We start from the raw sequence: 16,615 nt of genomic DNA on the forward strand, positions 1-16,615 counted from the left end.
ACCCAGATCTGCGTCAGTGGAGGTCAAAGGTCATATAGTGCATCCCTCTCACCAAGGTAGTGGACGTCCTGACTCTGGTCCTCGGTCACTTGACAGGAAAAGGTCAAAAAATGATTCTACATATTGTTATATATCTAACACAGTGGATTTAAATTTTTCAATTTCATTGAGATGTTTGATATTTTTCAAGGGATACCTGGGAACAGCAAAAAAAAGTTTAAACTGCAAATAAATATAAATACAACGCAACAAGGAGTTTAAACAATGACAAGAATCATGAGAGACATAAGTAACAACGATTTAAAATCACCCTGGGGAATGTTAAACATCAGTTTGCAGCTCGTTCCATTTGAAAGGTGTGTCATACCTGAACCCTGAATTGTTGATGTAGGGGACATGTAGTGTGATGTAGTATCTGGATAGGGCACTGCAGTGTACTGTGTATTCGTCACAGTGTTGCAGACTCACCATTCATCTCAGCCGCCTCGTTCTTCTGAGCTGCCTCAAACTCCATCTGATCTGGAAAGACAAAGAGGTAAAGTGTCACATCGACAGTGTGTGTTATAATGAAAGAGATGATTGAGTCAGATAATTCACAGATAAAGTTCAAAGTTGAGACTTTAACAATATATTCATGATTCAGTCCGTCTCCCTCTTTGTTATTAACTCAAAAATCACACAGTCCTTAATGTAAAATATATTAAACATTAATTGAAATGGCGCCACCGCCCTTTACCTATTTTCAGCAGCTCAGTTAGTCCATCTGCATGAAAGAAAACACGACATTTTAATTTAATTACATCAGTTCTGACCCATGCAATTATCATCACTCCTAAATATCTCCTCTTATATTTGGTTCTCACCGTTATGAGTGGCTGTTTCCTCCTTCACTGCAGATTCCAAAGACGCTGAAAGAGCTAAAATCCATCGTAAACACATCAGTCAGGTTCATTCAAATCGAATTGGGTTTCTTGTATTTGTAAATGTGTTTTAAATTATAGCAAGGTTGTGATTCCCTTGGAAATAATGAACATATTGATGATTTCTTCTTCTTACCGCTGTGAAATGCTGCCGCAGTGAGGAAAACAATCACCGGCCCTAGAGATCTCATCTTGGCTGCTGGTCTGTTGGTTGTGGAAAGTTTCGGGTGATGATCCAGACTCTGGGTTGTGTTGTTGTCACTTCACCAGCTCCTTTATATCTCCAGCCCCATCACATGTTCTGCATGGACAGGCGGCTCTGGTACCATTGTCCCTCCCTACCTGAGAGGACAGCTGGGTGGCACATCAGCACACAGACGTGTCCTTATTCAGGCCGTCAATGGCGCCCATTGTCGGCCCCTCAGTCACACTGGCTTTTATTTGGGATGCTTCTGTTTGATTAAAAGAGAAGGAGAAATAAATGAAAGCAATGTTTACTTCCTTTTCGGGAGTGGAAACGGTGATTTCACCACACACAATACAAATGCATCACACACTCCATCTATGAATTATATCAATACAATTCGAGTAGAACCCCTGCCAAGGCCCGACAGCTCCCTTAAATTCAATCAAGCTGCACTAAAATTACCACACTATAGTAAATATCAGTCCCCTGAATGCGTCTGATTGTTTTCATCCAGATCCAATGAATTACTCACTTAGTAAACAGTGAAATGGTAGAAAAACCACACATTTCTCCCATCTAATGGGTTCTTCTCTGACGCCCCCCCCCCCCCCACATCCTTTAACTTAGTTTAGTGATACTCTGTACAGTAGTATTTGTGTTTTCTTGCTTACAAATATACAAACCTACAAACAAAGGGATGGGTGTGAAAAATCTGTCATGAGGCAGAATAACAAATAAAGAGAACAAATAAGAGGAGGTCTCATCCCTTTATTGTGATTGTAAACACTTTTAAAAGCATACAGTAGGATCAGGGAGGTTTCAATTAATGTTTGAAATTAGATTCATTCAAAATTATAAAGTATAATTTTATTTGTGCAGCAGAATTTGGGTTTTATTTGGCATTTGCAGATGGCTCTGAAGATTTCAGGTTCAAATAAAGTGCACGATTAATAATCTTGCAATAGCATGACACATAAACACCCAAGAGCTTCTTTAAAAAACATCTAGAAAAATACCCGTTGAAAAGTCCTTAAGAAAGAATCAGAAAACAGTAGCGGCCTTTCCGAAGAAGCTCAACAACACATAGGTAGTTTTTTTAAGTGACATCATTCAAATCTCAGGTACAGAACACGTTTCCATTCATTACAGCAAAAATACAAAAAGGCATCGGCCTCAGTTTTAAACTCTGACGGCAGTTTGGACAATTATTTCTAAAATCAGAGGCGACTTTTTTAAGAAACACGAGCCGATTGCTTTAATGAATTTAAGGCACCACAGTAAGGTTGAAGTGGTCTGTGCGATTAGGCTGTCTCCAATAGATAGGAATTTAAGAAAATAGATAAATTTCAACATCATCCAGTTTGCAGAGAAAACATCTTAGTAGTAAACCTCTCTCGCTGGCAGCTGCCTGAACTATAACAACTTTTACAGTAGTGTGCTGCGGACTCAGGAAATCCTCTGAATCCATCAATAAAGGGACAGCATCATGTTAGTCAGCTGTTGGTTTGTGTGATGTTAGCTTTGCCGTGTTTATAACAAAAGGAAAATACATGAAAAACTGTATTTAAAAAAAATCGACAAATTTGTTCAAGACACTCATATACAGACTGAGGAACGCAGTGCAGTGTAGTTCACAGTGATTACTCATTTCAGCACAGTACAAACGTAGTTCCACCTTTTACTGTGACGTGAGCTCCTGGTGCTGGTGATGCCTTCAGGTCTCAACCCTGACAGTGAGGATGTGGCTGCTGATTAGAGCTATTAACAGACGATTCCCCTTTATTACAACGTCGTTAAAGTAGCATTGCACTAAGTTCACTGCTTTGAATGGAGAGTCATCAATAAAGATGATTTCAGATAGGAAAAGAAATGTTAGAACTCTTAACATAAGGTCATGTTACAGTATGGTTCAGGTTTAAACTAAACCATCCTATTTGAAGCAGTTTGCCTGCGGACTAAGGATTATTATCAACTCACTTATTGATTTACACAAAACAACCGTTTCAATTGTTAAAGATTCAATTGTTAAAAACTTTTCTGATCACTTCCCGGTTTGTTGCCTTGTAGCAATGTCACCTGACAATTATATAATTATATAAAACTATTAATATATTATTTATTCATGTGAAGAATATTTTCTTGATCAATTGATTGGTCCATAACAGAAAGAGAGAAAAACTGTCTAATTAGTGTAAACAACAGTTTTCTCTTTCTACAGACCAAACATAAAAGACGAAAACATGACTGAATCCCAAAATGTTCTTATCACACTGATGTTTGTCCCTGTGCTTAGGTTTCTGGTAAGTCTGGTTTTAATTCAAATAGGACGAATTGACTGAGAGCTGAGTATTAATCACGATTGGTTGAGTGTGTTCATATCAGGGATATTTTTGCTTCATTTCCGGTTAATGGAAGGGAGTGGAGACGCGTTGTCCATTTTAATTAACCGTCTACAGCTGAAACCATTGAATATTAACAAATGTTAACATAAACAATGTATTTTACCTGTTTTTTTTTGACTGACTACTCCTTAAATCGAGTATTGTTGTTGTAAATCTCAGCAACAGTACTTTACTTTCTAGAAATTAAGTTTTAACAAATCAGGATCTAAGTTTAAGGAGGCCAGAGCACCACTGACACCTGAAGGAGCGTTGGGATTCACCCTGACTGGAGTGATTACAGTGCAGCAGACATGCCCTTGAGCATCTCTACATCCTCTACTCTATTGCTTTCTGTTCTCATCTCAAGTAGTGGTCCCGTCTCAGAGTTCCCCTCTAAGTCGGGTGTGCAGGTCCTCCTGGTCGATTTTGTCGACCTGGCTGTGCCAGCGGTGGTGTGCCAGCAGGGCCGCGTTCCTGCCGGAGATGGCGCTCATCTCCATGGTGCTCGCCGCCCACTCCACAGCACTGAGGTAGTACAGCCGGTTGTGCAGGATGAAGGGAGGGGTCCTCCGATGCGCTGGGCGGTACGCAGGATAAGCCATCCGGGTCTCGGACACCGAATCCCATGAGAGGAACATGTTCTGCAGGTGCTCCTGAGACAGCGGCTGTAGCGAGGACACCCTCCACACTTTGGCCTGGCTGGCGGGGGGGCGTTTGTAGCCAGCAGGGATGTGCACGGGGTCGAGGGAGGTCAGGCGGTGGATGAGCGAGCCCTTTGAGTCAGTGGTGAGGACGTCAGACACGGTGAAGCCAGACGGCGGCCCCGTGGTGCCGAGGTAGGACATGTTAAGCAGACCGTGGACCAGAGTGGAAACCGTCTGGTGGTAGCGCCCAGGGTAGTGAGACGGGATTGGAGGAGAGAAGCCAGAGAAGGTGATGTCAGACTTTCCCTGGTGAAGCGGCGTTGCTATCACCACGATGTCATACAGAGAGTGGGCGGAGCCTGACTCCCCGACATAACTGACCTCATAGTAACTGTTTGTGGGGCCTGAAAATACACGAGAGGCAAAACACACACGTTACAGATCCATCAACAAGAGAAAATGTGATCTGTATGGACAAATGAGGTCGTTACCTGACTTGGAAGGTCGAACTTTGACTGAGATGGACGTCACTCTGGCCGGGATGAGAACACTTTTACTGTTGTACAACAGTCCTGAGCAAACTTTCTTGTTGCCTCCTTCCACGGCCCACTGACCCGAATCTGCTCCTGCTAACGACGAGGCCCCTGGAAGACGAGACGCACAAGTTCAAACTCTTATTTACAACTATTACAACTATTTTTATAAATGTGATAAATCAACACAAACTCTAAAACATACCCGCAAACCCGTGGATGCGGACACTTTGACCATAGTTGACACGAGTCATGGGTGCAACGACATCATTGAGGAAGATCTGTGAGAATCCTTCACTCCTCATGGTTTCCTCCAGCGTCTGATTCATCAGGGTGAGAAAACTGTCGCCGCCCATGGCGTGCAGGAGTTTCTCCACGCTGGAGAATGAGTAGCCATACTGCTGGTACTGGTAGATCCTGAGGAGGACAGGGTTTCCACGATCAATGAGGACATGGAACAAAACAAGGAAGAGAACATCTGAGGCGATATTCATGGATGTCCCTCCGGAAGAACCTGATTTAAGTGCTGTGTCAATTTCTCACCTCATAAATTTGTCCAATATACTCTCCACCCACATCTGCATCCGAAGCATGTTGAAGCCGTATCGCCAGAGCATGCGGAGGAAATTAATTATGAACCAGTCGCTCTCTTCAAACGTCAGCTCCTTCCCGTCAAAGATCGCCATTTTAGACGAGACCTCTTTCCTTGGAGGGATACCTGAAATAATACAGGAAACACAGTGAAATATGATGGACTACATTCTGATGAGAGTTTTCATTTTCGACTTGGTGTATGATGACATTACCTAATTTTTCAACAAAGTGCTTCATGTGTAGGTTTAAAGGATGGATCATTAAACCTCCCGTCTCGTACTCGTGATCCCAGATCCTCACTGTCGACAGCGGGCCACCGACATCCCCGGATTCAAACACATCGATCTTCACCGCGGCTCCGAACTCCTGCCTCAGGTAAAACGCTGCTGCAGTGCCACCGATGCCCGCTCCGACCACAGCTGTATGGAAGAAGGCAACGACAACAGTTTCAGAAAACGTGCTCCAAGATGTCCACTTACAATAAAATGGCAGCTAAAGACCATGGAGCCACAGATTGTTTCAGTTTACCTTGAAAATAACTCTGATATTTTGAAAAACCTGAAACCTGAAACATTTTCCCAGCTCGTAAATTGATATAAATTATGAGTTTATTACTTGAATAATTTAAGTGTTAGTTTCTGGGTTGAACCTCACCTATCTTTTTGGGCTGCTCCTGCAGATCTGGGGCTGAAGCTGAACTCCGGCCACAGCTGGGACAGAGCCACAGGAAGCACAGAGCTGTCAGTGTCAAGGTGTGAGGACTCATAGTAAACATCTAGAGCTCTGCACCGAGGAACATCTGTGCGGGAGGGAAACAAACACAAGTTCAGCTGATTAGTTCCCATCAGTCTCGGTCAAAGGTCACAGGAGTTCAGGCTCGAGCAGCGAATAACAAGGGGAAATATTACACTATCGAAGAGATCATTTCCAGCAGTGATCACGTCTTGTTACTGGTTTTTAACTTTAAATCAAATCCAAACCTTCAATGACACAGAGTGAACTCACTATTTTCAAAGTGACTGTGGTTGATCCAGAAGTGAAATTCACACACGTCTCTTCACAGCGACTGATGAGTTAAAGTTTAAAGCTCAATAAAAACTATTCCTCTCTTTTATTAAAGTCCGGACGAACAGAGCAGAAGAAGAATTAACTCACTGAACTGGTTTCAAGCTTGATTCATGCCGGAGGACCGTGAACAGCCACAAATATTGAGACACACTTCCTGCTACAATGAAGTGTACATTTCACAATAAAAGCATCAAAATCCATTTGATATTATAATTGAATAATTTCTTGAACACTCGTTATCCTCAGATTGCAGTTTACCATTAAAAGTCACAAAATATGCCCCAGATTTATTGTCCTTATAATGATAACATATCACTAGGGCTACGTTTTAGCACTAACGGGACTAATGTTACAACAATTTAATTATCACGCCAAATTGACCACTCAATCCAAAATGGTCGACTTCCTGTTGCCTTTTTCATTTGTACATCTGGTTATGATACACAACTGTCCTCATTTTCGTGAGGATCGGCGAAAGCCATCTGAGGAGCTTTTCCGTAGGTGGCAGTGTTGAGCAATTTTGCCACGCCCATTTCAAATTATTCCAGAATACAGTTACTTTTAGAGGGTTTGAATTTCCCTCACAAGCTTTGGTCGGAATTTGAACAAGTCTAGGCCCTGAAAAACCACTGTAGGTGCTCGGGCCCTAATTATTAACATTAACAGTCTGGTACTATTTAAAGACTCCTTTAACTTAAATATTTTAGCAACAATTTACTGTTCATACTTTGGCCAGTTTTGATTAATTTAAGACTATGGTGTTTCCATTTTACAGGGTCTGAATTTTAAATCAAGATCTCCTGGGACTTATTTTGAAGCCCGACTAACCAAACCGGAAAAAGTCTATTTCCTCCTTAAAACCGGTTGCGGAAGTAAAGCGGAAATGACGCAATCATCTCTCATCTTGAAGCATGCTTGAATGGAGGTGACCTTAGTTATGATCAGACAGTAACGTGGAGTGTTGACGGCTTCCGGCGGGTAGATCTCGGTAGTTTGGTGTCGATGCTGCAAGAGCTGACGTTTCCCTGAAGCAGGACGAGCAAACATGGCGGAGGGGCATCAGACACGCGTGCAGAATGTGGTGGAGGAGATGGTGCAAAGCCTGGAGAGAGACAACATCCGGAAAATGCAGGTCGGTGTATCTCAAGCATGAAGAAGTGTGTGATTGTGTGTTTTTTGGGTGTGTGAGTGTGTCCTCCGTGTCCCTCACCTGTCACCTCCCTCTCTCCCTCCCCCCTGCAGGGTCGCATGTTCCTGTGCAGCGCAGACTGCTGTGACCGCCCCACCGACTCCATGTCCCAGGTGCATCAGTGCATCGACAAGTGTCACACGCCGCTGGCCAGAGCTCAGGGTCTGGTCACCTCAGAGCTGGAGAAGTTCCAGGTGAGAAGTCTCTTCCCCCCCCCCCTTTGAGACAAAACACTGCACGGCCAGGTCACAAGTGAGAGAGACCAGGAACAGTCTCTGACTAGTTGTTATAATGAAAACACTAGTAACTATAGACGTAAAGATGTTATTAATGATGGCAGCAACAATTCATATGATTGGTTTTGAAACCTTTCTTTATTTATTATTCTTACATATTGTAGTCATAGAGAAAAATGAGGGGGTGTGTTTTCTAGGAGACCAAGAGAGAAAAGGAAAGAAACCAACGCAACAATAAGGTTTTTTTTCTAAACTATACAAATGTAAAACTCCCACATAAAATTCATATCATCACCTCGTCCTTTTTCATTATGCATTTATAAAAATAAATAAATATACAGGCCTTACTTGGAGAAATCATTTTCTATCATGTCATGTCAGGTTATGGATTGAATAATAATTTGTTTTAGCCTCTTAAACTGGCTCACTAGCAGTTTAAACTCATTCTAAACCATGTTTTATCTGGTCTTTGCCGCGCCCCCCCCCCCCCCCCTCCTCAGGATCGACTGACCAGATGCACGATGCACTGTAACGATAAGGCCAAAGATCTGTTCGACTCCGGCGCCAAGGACACGGCGGTTCGATCCCTGATGGACCGCTGCGTGGGCAGTTGTGTGGACGACCATCTTAGCCTGATCCCCAGCATGACCCGAAGAATCAAAGAGAATCTGGACTCTTTAGAGCAGTGATGAGGGGGAAGGATGGCGGAGGTCACATCCTGGAGACACACACACTGTCGTCCCAGCCAGTTCGAGTTGTCTGAGTTTTGGTCATGTGCAGATTTAAAGCAGAGGTTTATAATTGTGCTCTCTGGGGTATAACAACAGAAGCCCCCCTGGAGACTGGTCATGTTAGAACTTGAAGGTGAAATAAATCCTGTGATAAATGTGTGTGATATCACAGATATCAAGAATTCAGCTCGCAGATGCTTGAATTGTGTTCTTTTAAGAATTGTTTAACAGCCATATTTAACCTCTGAAGTTACGACCATGAGCCTCCTCATCCTCTGCTCATTCTGTTTGATTTTGTTTTACTGTGACATGTTCTGTGATTGTTTCATCTCCTCTGGTGAGATGTGTTCATTAAAAGTTCTGTAGATGTCCCTGTTTTATGATTGCATTACTTCCATAGCAACAACACCAGCTCTAGCAATGATTAACACCAGTTTTATGTTTGTTTTGTGTATTTTAATAACATGTTCAAAGTGAGAAATGATATCACATGAAAGGCTGGACTGAGGCAACTGCAGGAGGAAGCTGAGAGCACTACCTGTCGAGTTAATACAAATCCAAACCACTGCCAATGTTCATTTAGAAAAAGGTTTTACTTCACATTAAGTGATGCAGGGTGTCAGCTGAATTGAACAGGACATCAGCAGCACACAACATAATACATCAAGCCTGTCAGTGAGAGTCAGCAGATGATAGAAATTAAATTCTACACTTCAGTAATGAGGGAATGATGGCATAGTTTTATTACCAGTTAAAAAGAACAGGTAACGTGATAGAAAATTGATATTATAGACCCCAGATTAATAAGGGAGAGACGTCAGAGGCTCAAGTCTTAGATAACAACAGTCCTCTGGAATACCACATAGAAAGTTATAAATTCTTTAGCAACCAGGAACTGTTTAATGTAACATTTAGTGAAGGAAATGACAGGAGCTCTGACTTCTTGAGAGGAGCCAACTAAAAACCACATTGGTGCCACCTACACACTGATCTTTGAGCCTAGCTGACGGGAGGGTGCTGTAAAACAGAGTCTAATCAAATTCTTTTATCGGTTCTTATCAAAAACTAAAAAAAAATAAATAAATATATCTTTGGGCTTCTTGCATAACTGACAGGAAAACAGATTTGATTGCTAATCATCAAATCTAAACTTTAAAATTAAGAGAATTAACTTTTGTTGCTGATGAGAAAGGTCAAGTTCATCAGCTAAAACAAAATCATAAATGCAAACTAAACTCTATAAAAAGACGTGATAGCACCACAGCCCATGTCAACGGGCAGTTTTATTGGAAGATCGATATTGTGTACATGTTTTACTTTGAAAAAAAAAAGGCCATACAAATGAAGTAAAAAATAAATAAATGCCAAATAAAAACAATTTAACCTGACGACAGTTGGAGCTATACAGGTGAGTTACATGAAAATGTATTGGCTGTACATAATTTACAGGTCTGAAAAATCCCCACATGTATTTGTTCTCAAAGCAACATGAGGTAAAAGCTTTCCAAAATCGCCAACAGTGAAGTTAGTCATTTTATTAACAACTTAACTGCACAGATTCTTAGTGTGGTGAGGGCAGCTGCCGAAAAAGTCTGCTCACACGTTCCTGTACAAGACGATACAGAGTTTATCCCATGAAGTGAAGAGCTGAGCCCTGCAGAGGTTTGATACTGCAGAACGTCTGAAGTGAATAACTAAGCAGCAGGACATCAGGGAGCTGGTGTTCTAACTGTAAACTGTGACAACGATCCATGAAGACTCCGGAAGCCTCTTGTCTCACGATGAAAGATTATTGAAATCTGGACTCTCAGAAGCTTAACTGTAAAGACAGCTCCTTAAGAGGTCAGCGATGCCACTTCCTCCACTTTACTGAGGAGGTAGTGAACTTTCTGACCTGAAAGAGCTTGAACAGAAGTTGTTGTTGTTGGTGAAGAATAATAACATTAGCAGACAAACCCACATTAAGACTAGCAGCGGGCTCACATCGGGTAGATCCGTCCAGAGAGATCCAATCACAAGTGGACATCTCTGGGTTTGTCTGTCCACATCTGACATTAGAATGTGACCTGGATGTGTCTCAATCCTGTGACCACTTGTGATTGGATCTCTCTGGAGGGATGTGAATACCAGACCTTAACAAATGAAAACAGTAGAGTTAACAAGTTGAAACAGGCTGATCCTGTGCTTCTTCCGCATAAAGGAGTTGGATATCGGTTTTTCGTCATCAGCTGCTGGTGTGAAACGTTAATCTATTAGCAAAGGTGCTTAAATAGAGGTCAGCAATGTGTGGGGCTGCAGGTCTGACGGATGTTGTCTTGCTGCACTGAGCCAAAAAAATTCAGGTCAATACAATAATCAAATTAGGAAAAGAATTGTACAACGTGTCGACCCACCTCAAAACAGTGCTGGTGGAGCTGCCAACACACCCATAAGTGGACCACACCTCTGTGCACACCCCGAGTTAAATGTACATACGGTCAGAGGAACCATAAACTGAAAAATTCCCGTATAAGTGATTGCAGCAACTGCTCTTCTAAATCAATTATACATTTTTAAAGCTCATATTGACCTTACTGATGCAGTTATCAGGTTTTCTGAGGTATTGACCTCTGAGCGAGGGACAATTTATGACAACCTGTTGTGTTTCTTTCCCCGTGTGTTTACATTAGGACATTTTGTATTTCCCATTAGTGGACCTGAATTCCAGTTGACCTCATGCAAGTCCCTAAGTCTGAGGTTTGCTCTGCAGCGTGATGAGGCTTTTATTAATGATCATTCTCAGCCTCTGGTGATGTTCATATATCCGAGACTGATAATTTCCCCACAATTATCGATAAAAAAACTATTCCACACTGGTTTCAATAATACTGTGAGGTGAGACTCTTCCAGGGTCTTCACAAACACCAGATCTAAACAACCTGAAGTCCAAAAGCCTCTCATGATAAATGGAGGTTTTCCTTTCTGATGAAAGGCCTGACATCTAAATTCAGACAGTTCGTGAAAAACATTCGAGGAGAAGTGAAGCTGCCCTGAAGGCGGAGCGTGGCCTGATCCCTTCCTGGCCACTGTGATGTGTCTCTGTCACACAGTAAACTCAGAATGTGCCAAAAAACACAAAATACATAGACACAACACATTTTCCAATCACACCTCACTGAGGTACAGAGCATGCAGACGATATGTCCCATGTAGAAAACGGTGTTGGTGTCGGAAGATGGTGGTGGATTGTACATACAAGCTTTTGTCAGTGTCTCGGCTTCACCGGGAAGAGTGGCAGTGGGAGGGGTGGCATCACGACACACAGCGAGCAGTGCTGTCTTGCTCTGAGGACTCTAGACGGTTGTCCAGGTATGGCGACGTATACAGGAAGTTGCAGCATACATAGAGGGGGAATGATAACAAGCGGCTGTCCAGGTTCATCACCACATATTCCTAAAGGGATCGAAGGGAACAGGGGAATTTTAAGAATGCCCTCAACATAATGCTGTGACAGCTGAGCCATGTACATTGGCAGCCGTGTATTCACTGACCTGGTCTTTCTCCAGGGTGAGGAGCTGGTAACCCGTCGAGCGACTGCAGACCAGCTTTCCTCGGCTGTCAAAGGAGGCGAGACGCAACCTGCACACATAGAAATTATATTGTATAAATCGTTGGACATTTTAGTTTGAAATCAGTTTTGAAAGGATTTGGATTCAGAGACTGTTTGAAGTTTGACTGCACAGCTGACCTGTATGCCAAATGCCTCCGAAGTTGCAGGCTCACAGCCCCCCCACATGGCTGACTCAGGGTATTTCTTTTGAAGACTATGAAGCGGTTCGTGTAGGTCACCAACAAGTCAAAGCCAAAGTTAAAACCTGTCCACCGCCAGCAGTACTGAGGAAAAGGAAATAACATCTCAGTAAACCTGTGACTGTAAAGGAGCTTCTGTTAGTCTGACAGTGAGAAGACTCACATCTCCATCTTTGGTCAGCTTCCTTCCACACCTCATACTGCTCAGCTCAAACTCCTCTCTATTGGCTTCCTGGGGACTAGAGACAGATGGATTCTGCTATCATCACAACTTTAACACAATATTCTATATGCCTACAGTTACTGGGGTCATGTTATGATAACACTCAGTATTAGGCACTCACCCGTTGTCGTTGTCGAACTCTGTCCGGAGCATTGCAAACCACTGGTTTTTGTAAACCGATGTTAGCCAATCTACAATATAAAATATGACAAGAAAAAAATGTCAGTGCCTCTACAAAAATATAGTTTAAAGTGTTTACTGCTGTTGCTTTATATCTAGTCTTTATATCTAGTAGTTACATGTCAATTTGTATAATTCTTAATGCTGCTGATTGAGACAACTAAATCAAACATGGAAACAGAATATTGGCATGAGTAACAAGAGAGTCCATGAAAACTAAATGTAACCATTAAAAAACTTAAATAAAATATTTCGCTGTATTCAAAATTGCTTCACTGCTTTTAAACCATGTAATGAAATTAAAGATCTAAAGAAAGCAATGTCAGAAAGAACCAAATCTTACCAGGAGGCAAGATATTATCTCTCTCCAGGATTCGTGCAGATGCCAGATCGTTGATGATGTACTGGAGACGAACGTATTTGAACACCGAACAAAAAGGTGCACCGTCGTCTGTGTTCAAGAAGGGCTCTCTCTCACACAGGTCTGTAGAACAAGGTTAAATGAAAACAGAGACAAACATCAGGGTGTGGTTCGTTAACAGCAAAAAGAAGATTTTAAATAGAGTAATATTTCATAAGATGGAGGTTTTAAAGTACCAGTCCTGCGCTTGCATAACCAGGCATCAGCATCAGCCAGAAGCTGCTTGATGGGACCGTCCCACGATGGATTGAGTTGCAGAAACATCCACTTCAGAGAGAGAAAATGATTAAAACACGGTTCTAACAAAATGAAATAAAAATACGTTGAGTGAAAAGTATATAACATTTCCTCGTACCTTTTTCAGAGCAGTGTAAACATCCATTTCCACCTGCATTACAAACAGATCTGAGGACTGAATGAGCTGATCCATCACCTCAGCTCTGAAATCACAGAGCAGACACAAATGTTATTATCGTCGTAGACAAAGATTTTTGGACTGTGGTTTGAAATATTATTACTCAACCCATGACATTTTATTTTGATATAATTTAGAGGAGAAACCAAATCAGAACAGTCACAATTATATCATTTAAGAAAGGTTAGAGACTAAACAAGGATGTAAAAGTTAAAGAATCGTGAGCTGAGGACACAAACCCAAGTTCTTTCATCAGCTCCACATTTTGGTGGGTCATCAGGTTGTTCAGAAGCCACTCAAGACACCTACAGCAAGAGATATAAAAACAAATATATCATGAAATTGAAAAACACACCTATTAATTATTAATCTGACTATCATTAGATGAAATCAAATCTGACTTTTTCATGACGGAATCCAAGCCGTAGATACTGGCACAAGCATAGTAGCCACACACAGTCTTTGCACTGATGTTTTCCTTCATGGTCTCTCCACACTGCTGGATCAGACCGTCCTGGGGACAACAACAAACCATGAGATTTGATTAAGATTCATTTCATATGACTCCATTTATGGAAAAGCAAAACTGTGACTTTGCATTTGCGACAATAACTGATTTCTTTCAATTCACTGACCAGTTGTAGCATGCAAGCAGCAGCAAGAATACTGACGACTCTGCTGGGCTTGATCAGAACATCGTCCCTGTACAGGGATCCAAACACGACCTGTAGAGCTACAGGCATGCAACAGTACAGCTATCAGTAAACAATAGAGATGTTTGACTGTTTACTCTCTGTGACTTATGTGCTCTTACCTTCTGTGTCGATGTTCTGGTCCGGGATCTCCAAGCCGATTTCCATCATGTTTGACTCCTTCCAAGAGCCGCTGAACATACTGGAAAAATATCCAGACTGCAAAAAAACAAGAAAGACAAAGAGCTAGTACAAAAAGAAAAGGATGACTCACAAGAATGAAAACATCCCTGACACTCTCTCAGGTGTTTCGTGTCATTATATTTTACCTGACACAGGTAGACTTTGTGCAAGTTCCACTCCTGCCCCAGAGCACAGATGCGGATGTCGCTGTTTTCCCCGTTCAGGAACAGGGTTTGATAAATGTACCTCGATGTGCATTTAAGTTTCTTTCTGCTCAAGTTCAGAAAAAAACCCAACAAACAACAGAGGAGAGACAGAAGAGACAGTGAGACAAAACCATGATTGTGAAAGACATTTCACACCGAGCTGATCATTGGACTTGCCTGCGAGGTGTATCCAGTATGGCATCATCCTCCTCTTGTTCACTGTCACAGTCACACGGGGCATTTCTTTTCCTCTTCTTGCACTCACAGCTGCGCTTGCGGCTGGTGCTTGAGCCCTCTACAGCCTCCTCTGGTCCCCGAGAGGGCGACTGGAACCTGCTGCCCAGACTTCCCATCTCTACCCTTTCCACAAGACACGAAACAAACAAAACAACAGCTCAGCTGCATTGTATCATCATCACGTGACAATATGTCTGTGTTTATCAATATGGAATCAATATCAAGAGAGTGTCAGGGACTTTGGCTTTTGGAGGATTGCAATAGCTTGTGTTGGAGATTTCTGTTGCCCCCACTGACAATGGATTTAATTCCTGATTCTTGTTGATTGATTTATTGATAAAACAAAAGTAAAACATATCAATAATTGTTGCAGCATAATAAAGAACTAAATAAAAATCTATTGTTTGTTCTTCTGTGCTCATAAAGAAGAGTTTAAACACACAACCTTAATTTAGAAGAAGAAAAAATATCCATCTTTAATAAAGAAACTTTTGGTATTTCGTGAATGTCATTTATGAATGGACTTATTGATAAATCATTTCAGCGTGTTGTTCTTTCTTAACACTGCATTAAAATGTGGAGATTTACTTATATTGACTTATTTCACTGTCTTGTGAAATTTAGAGATGTACAAGGCAGCATATTGTTCTTTAGATATGTTCTAAACGTAAATATTTACTTGAGTTATTAAAGGCTTTGCCACCACTAAATAACTCCTTTTCAATAATAACACTGTGTAGTAGAATACTGAAGAAAAGAAGTCGAAGGATCAGAACTTGTTTTTGTTGTATCATCTGTCTTCTTGAGTGAAAGACACGTCACATGTGCTCACACGAGACTCGACAGTTGTATTTACCTGACTGTGCGAGTTTGGGGAATGAAAAACAAAACAAAATGGACTTTGATTAGCTTCCCTTGACAATAACAAGAGTCTGATGTATGAGCTCCATCCTTCAGGCTCTTCCAAACACATGGACAGAGTGTCACACCAACACAGAACCCACCTGGCGATCAGCTCCGTGCAGACGGAGGCAGAGGAACCAGGTTAATTCAACGGTAAACACCAGCTGATGATCCCCCGGTCGCACCGCCTGTCAGACACCGACGAGCCAGCTGAGGAGGAGCTAACCTCAGTTAGCCCCAGAGCTAGCCTCAGAGCTAAGCGCAGAGCTAGCTTAGCCTCCCCAGAGGAAGACGTCAGAGAAGAGGAGCAGTGTTTCTCCTGACGATCAGCTCCTCCACACGGAAACCCCTCCTCGGTTCAGTCACATGTTTCTGAGTCGGAGGTGAAGTAAACACAGAGAGAACAGATGATGTGTGGCTGCCTGTCTGTGCTTTTGTTGTTCTTCTTCTTCTCGAGATATGGTTGTGAGTAGCGTGTCTACGTCAAGGGCTGCTCTGCCTCCCAGCGGTAGGGAATTATCAATGCAGTTTATGCCACCAGTTTAAATCTTGCGATAGCATTTTGTTAATTCAAAACAAATCTTATGTTCCTTCATCACACCTCAAACATCCCTTAGGACAATTTGAATTTTTTGATATTTTGGACAGTAAAATTAATAATATCGAAATTGAATTAAATTAAATTAAATATAAAAACAATTAAATTAAATATTCGTGTCGGCAATATACTGAACTCTTATAGGACCTAATTTATCCATTAATTTCTAAATTAATACACTACACAAATTAAAATTTTTTTTTTTATTAAATGTTCTTTTCTGCTTTTATAGTTAATTTAAATTTGCATAGTGTATTAATTTAGAAATTAATAGATAATTTAGGT

At 41.7% G+C, this 16,615-nt stretch overlaps 3 protein-coding genes across 6 annotated transcripts; 1 reads left to right on the forward strand and 2 right to left on the reverse strand.

Moving 5' to 3' along the window:
- Positions 1-1,860: 1,860 nt before the first annotated feature.
- pcyox1 (prenylcysteine oxidase 1) lies at positions 1,861-6,462 on the reverse strand. 2 transcript variants are annotated; one of them, XM_062413436.1, is made up of 7 exons: positions 6,415-6,462; positions 5,914-6,058; positions 5,472-5,678; positions 5,209-5,383; positions 4,871-5,082; positions 4,624-4,776; positions 1,861-4,536 (listed from the first exon to the last, which is right to left on the reverse strand). In XM_062413436.1, the coding sequence occupies exons 2-7, from the start codon at positions 6,032-6,034 to the stop codon at positions 3,869-3,871; spliced, it is 1,536 nt and encodes a 511-aa protein (XP_062269420.1). In that variant the 5' UTR covers positions 6,035-6,058; positions 6,415-6,462; the 3' UTR covers positions 1,861-3,868. The 2 variants fall into 2 exon arrangements, with proteins under 2 accessions (XP_062269420.1, XP_062269419.1); XM_062413435.1 differs by having other exon boundaries at positions 6,265-6,451.
- A 737-nt stretch (positions 6,463-7,199) lies between these two features.
- On the forward strand, positions 7,200-8,853 carry fam136a (family with sequence similarity 136 member A). The gene is made up of 3 exons (XM_062412875.1): positions 7,200-7,459; positions 7,570-7,710; positions 8,253-8,853. The coding sequence occupies exons 1-3, from the start codon at positions 7,373-7,375 to the stop codon at positions 8,439-8,441; spliced, it is 417 nt and encodes a 138-aa protein (XP_062268859.1). The 5' UTR covers positions 7,200-7,372; the 3' UTR covers positions 8,442-8,853.
- A 350-nt stretch (positions 8,854-9,203) lies between these two features.
- gmcl1 (germ cell-less, spermatogenesis associated) lies at positions 9,204-16,266 on the reverse strand. Of its 3 annotated transcripts, XR_009924729.1 has the most exons (16): positions 15,834-16,266; positions 14,770-14,947; positions 14,533-14,656; positions 14,326-14,422; positions 14,147-14,244; positions 13,913-14,025; positions 13,751-13,816; positions 13,452-13,536; positions 13,273-13,363; positions 13,019-13,159; positions 12,617-12,686; positions 12,436-12,511; positions 12,211-12,356; positions 12,014-12,101; positions 11,719-11,915; positions 9,204-10,386 (listed from the first exon to the last, which is right to left on the reverse strand). XR_009924729.1 is itself a non-coding variant. In XM_062412874.1 (15 exons), exons 2-15 carry the CDS (start codon positions 14,943-14,945, stop codon positions 11,775-11,777), a joined length of 1,512 nt encoding a protein of 503 aa, XP_062268858.1. In that variant the 5' UTR covers positions 14,946-14,952; positions 15,834-16,266; the 3' UTR covers positions 9,204-11,774. The 3 variants fall into 3 exon arrangements, 2 of the variants coding, with proteins under 2 accessions (XP_062268858.1, XP_062268857.1); XM_062412874.1 differs by having other exon boundaries at positions 9,204-11,915; positions 14,770-14,952; XM_062412873.1 differs by having other exon boundaries at positions 9,204-11,915; positions 15,834-16,265.
- Between the last annotated feature and the right edge of the window lie 349 nt (positions 16,267-16,615).

The sequence above is a fragment of the Platichthys flesus genome, chromosome 19, assembly GCF_949316205.1.
Source record: "Platichthys flesus chromosome 19, fPlaFle2.1, whole genome shotgun sequence".
Taxonomy (NCBI): Eukaryota; Metazoa; Chordata; class Actinopteri; order Pleuronectiformes; family Pleuronectidae; genus Platichthys; species Platichthys flesus.

What these genes read in the sequence shown, in the direction of transcription:
- pcyox1 (XM_062413436.1), bottom strand. Translation starts at nt 6,034, where the DNA reads ATGTTTACTATGAGTCCTCACACCTTGACACTGACAGCTCTGTGCTTC. An exon ending in ATATTGGACAAATTTATGAG is followed by an intron (nt 5,083 to 5,208) that starts GTGAGAAATTGA and finishes TGTCCTCCTCAG; the next exon opens with GATCTACCAGTACCAGCAGT. An exon ending in AGTTCGACCTTCCAAGTCAG is followed by an intron (nt 4,537 to 4,623) that starts GTAACGACCTCA and finishes GTGTATTTTCAG; the next exon opens with GCCCCACAAACAGTTACTAT.
- fam136a (XM_062412875.1), top strand. Translation starts at nt 7,373, where the DNA reads ATGGCGGAGGGGCATCAGACACGCGTGCAGAATGTGGTGGAGGAGATG. An exon ending in ACAACATCCGGAAAATGCAG is followed by an intron (nt 7,460 to 7,569) that starts GTCGGTGTATCT and finishes TCCCCCCTGCAG; the next exon opens with GGTCGCATGTTCCTGTGCAG. An exon ending in CAGAGCTGGAGAAGTTCCAG is followed by an intron (nt 7,711 to 8,252) that starts GTGAGAAGTCTC and finishes CCCCCTCCTCAG; the next exon opens with GATCGACTGACCAGATGCAC.
- gmcl1 (XM_062412874.1), bottom strand. Translation starts at nt 14,945, where the DNA reads ATGGGAAGTCTGGGCAGCAGGTTCCAGTCGCCCTCTCGGGGACCAGAG. An exon ending in AGATAATATCTTGCCTCCTG is followed by an intron (nt 12,687 to 13,018) that starts GTAAGATTTGGT and finishes TTTATATTGTAG; the next exon opens with ATTGGCTAACATCGGTTTAC. An exon ending in AGCTGACCAAAGATGGAGAT is followed by an intron (nt 12,357 to 12,435) that starts GTGAGTCTTCTC and finishes CCTTTTCCTCAG; the next exon opens with TACTGCTGGCGGTGGACAGG.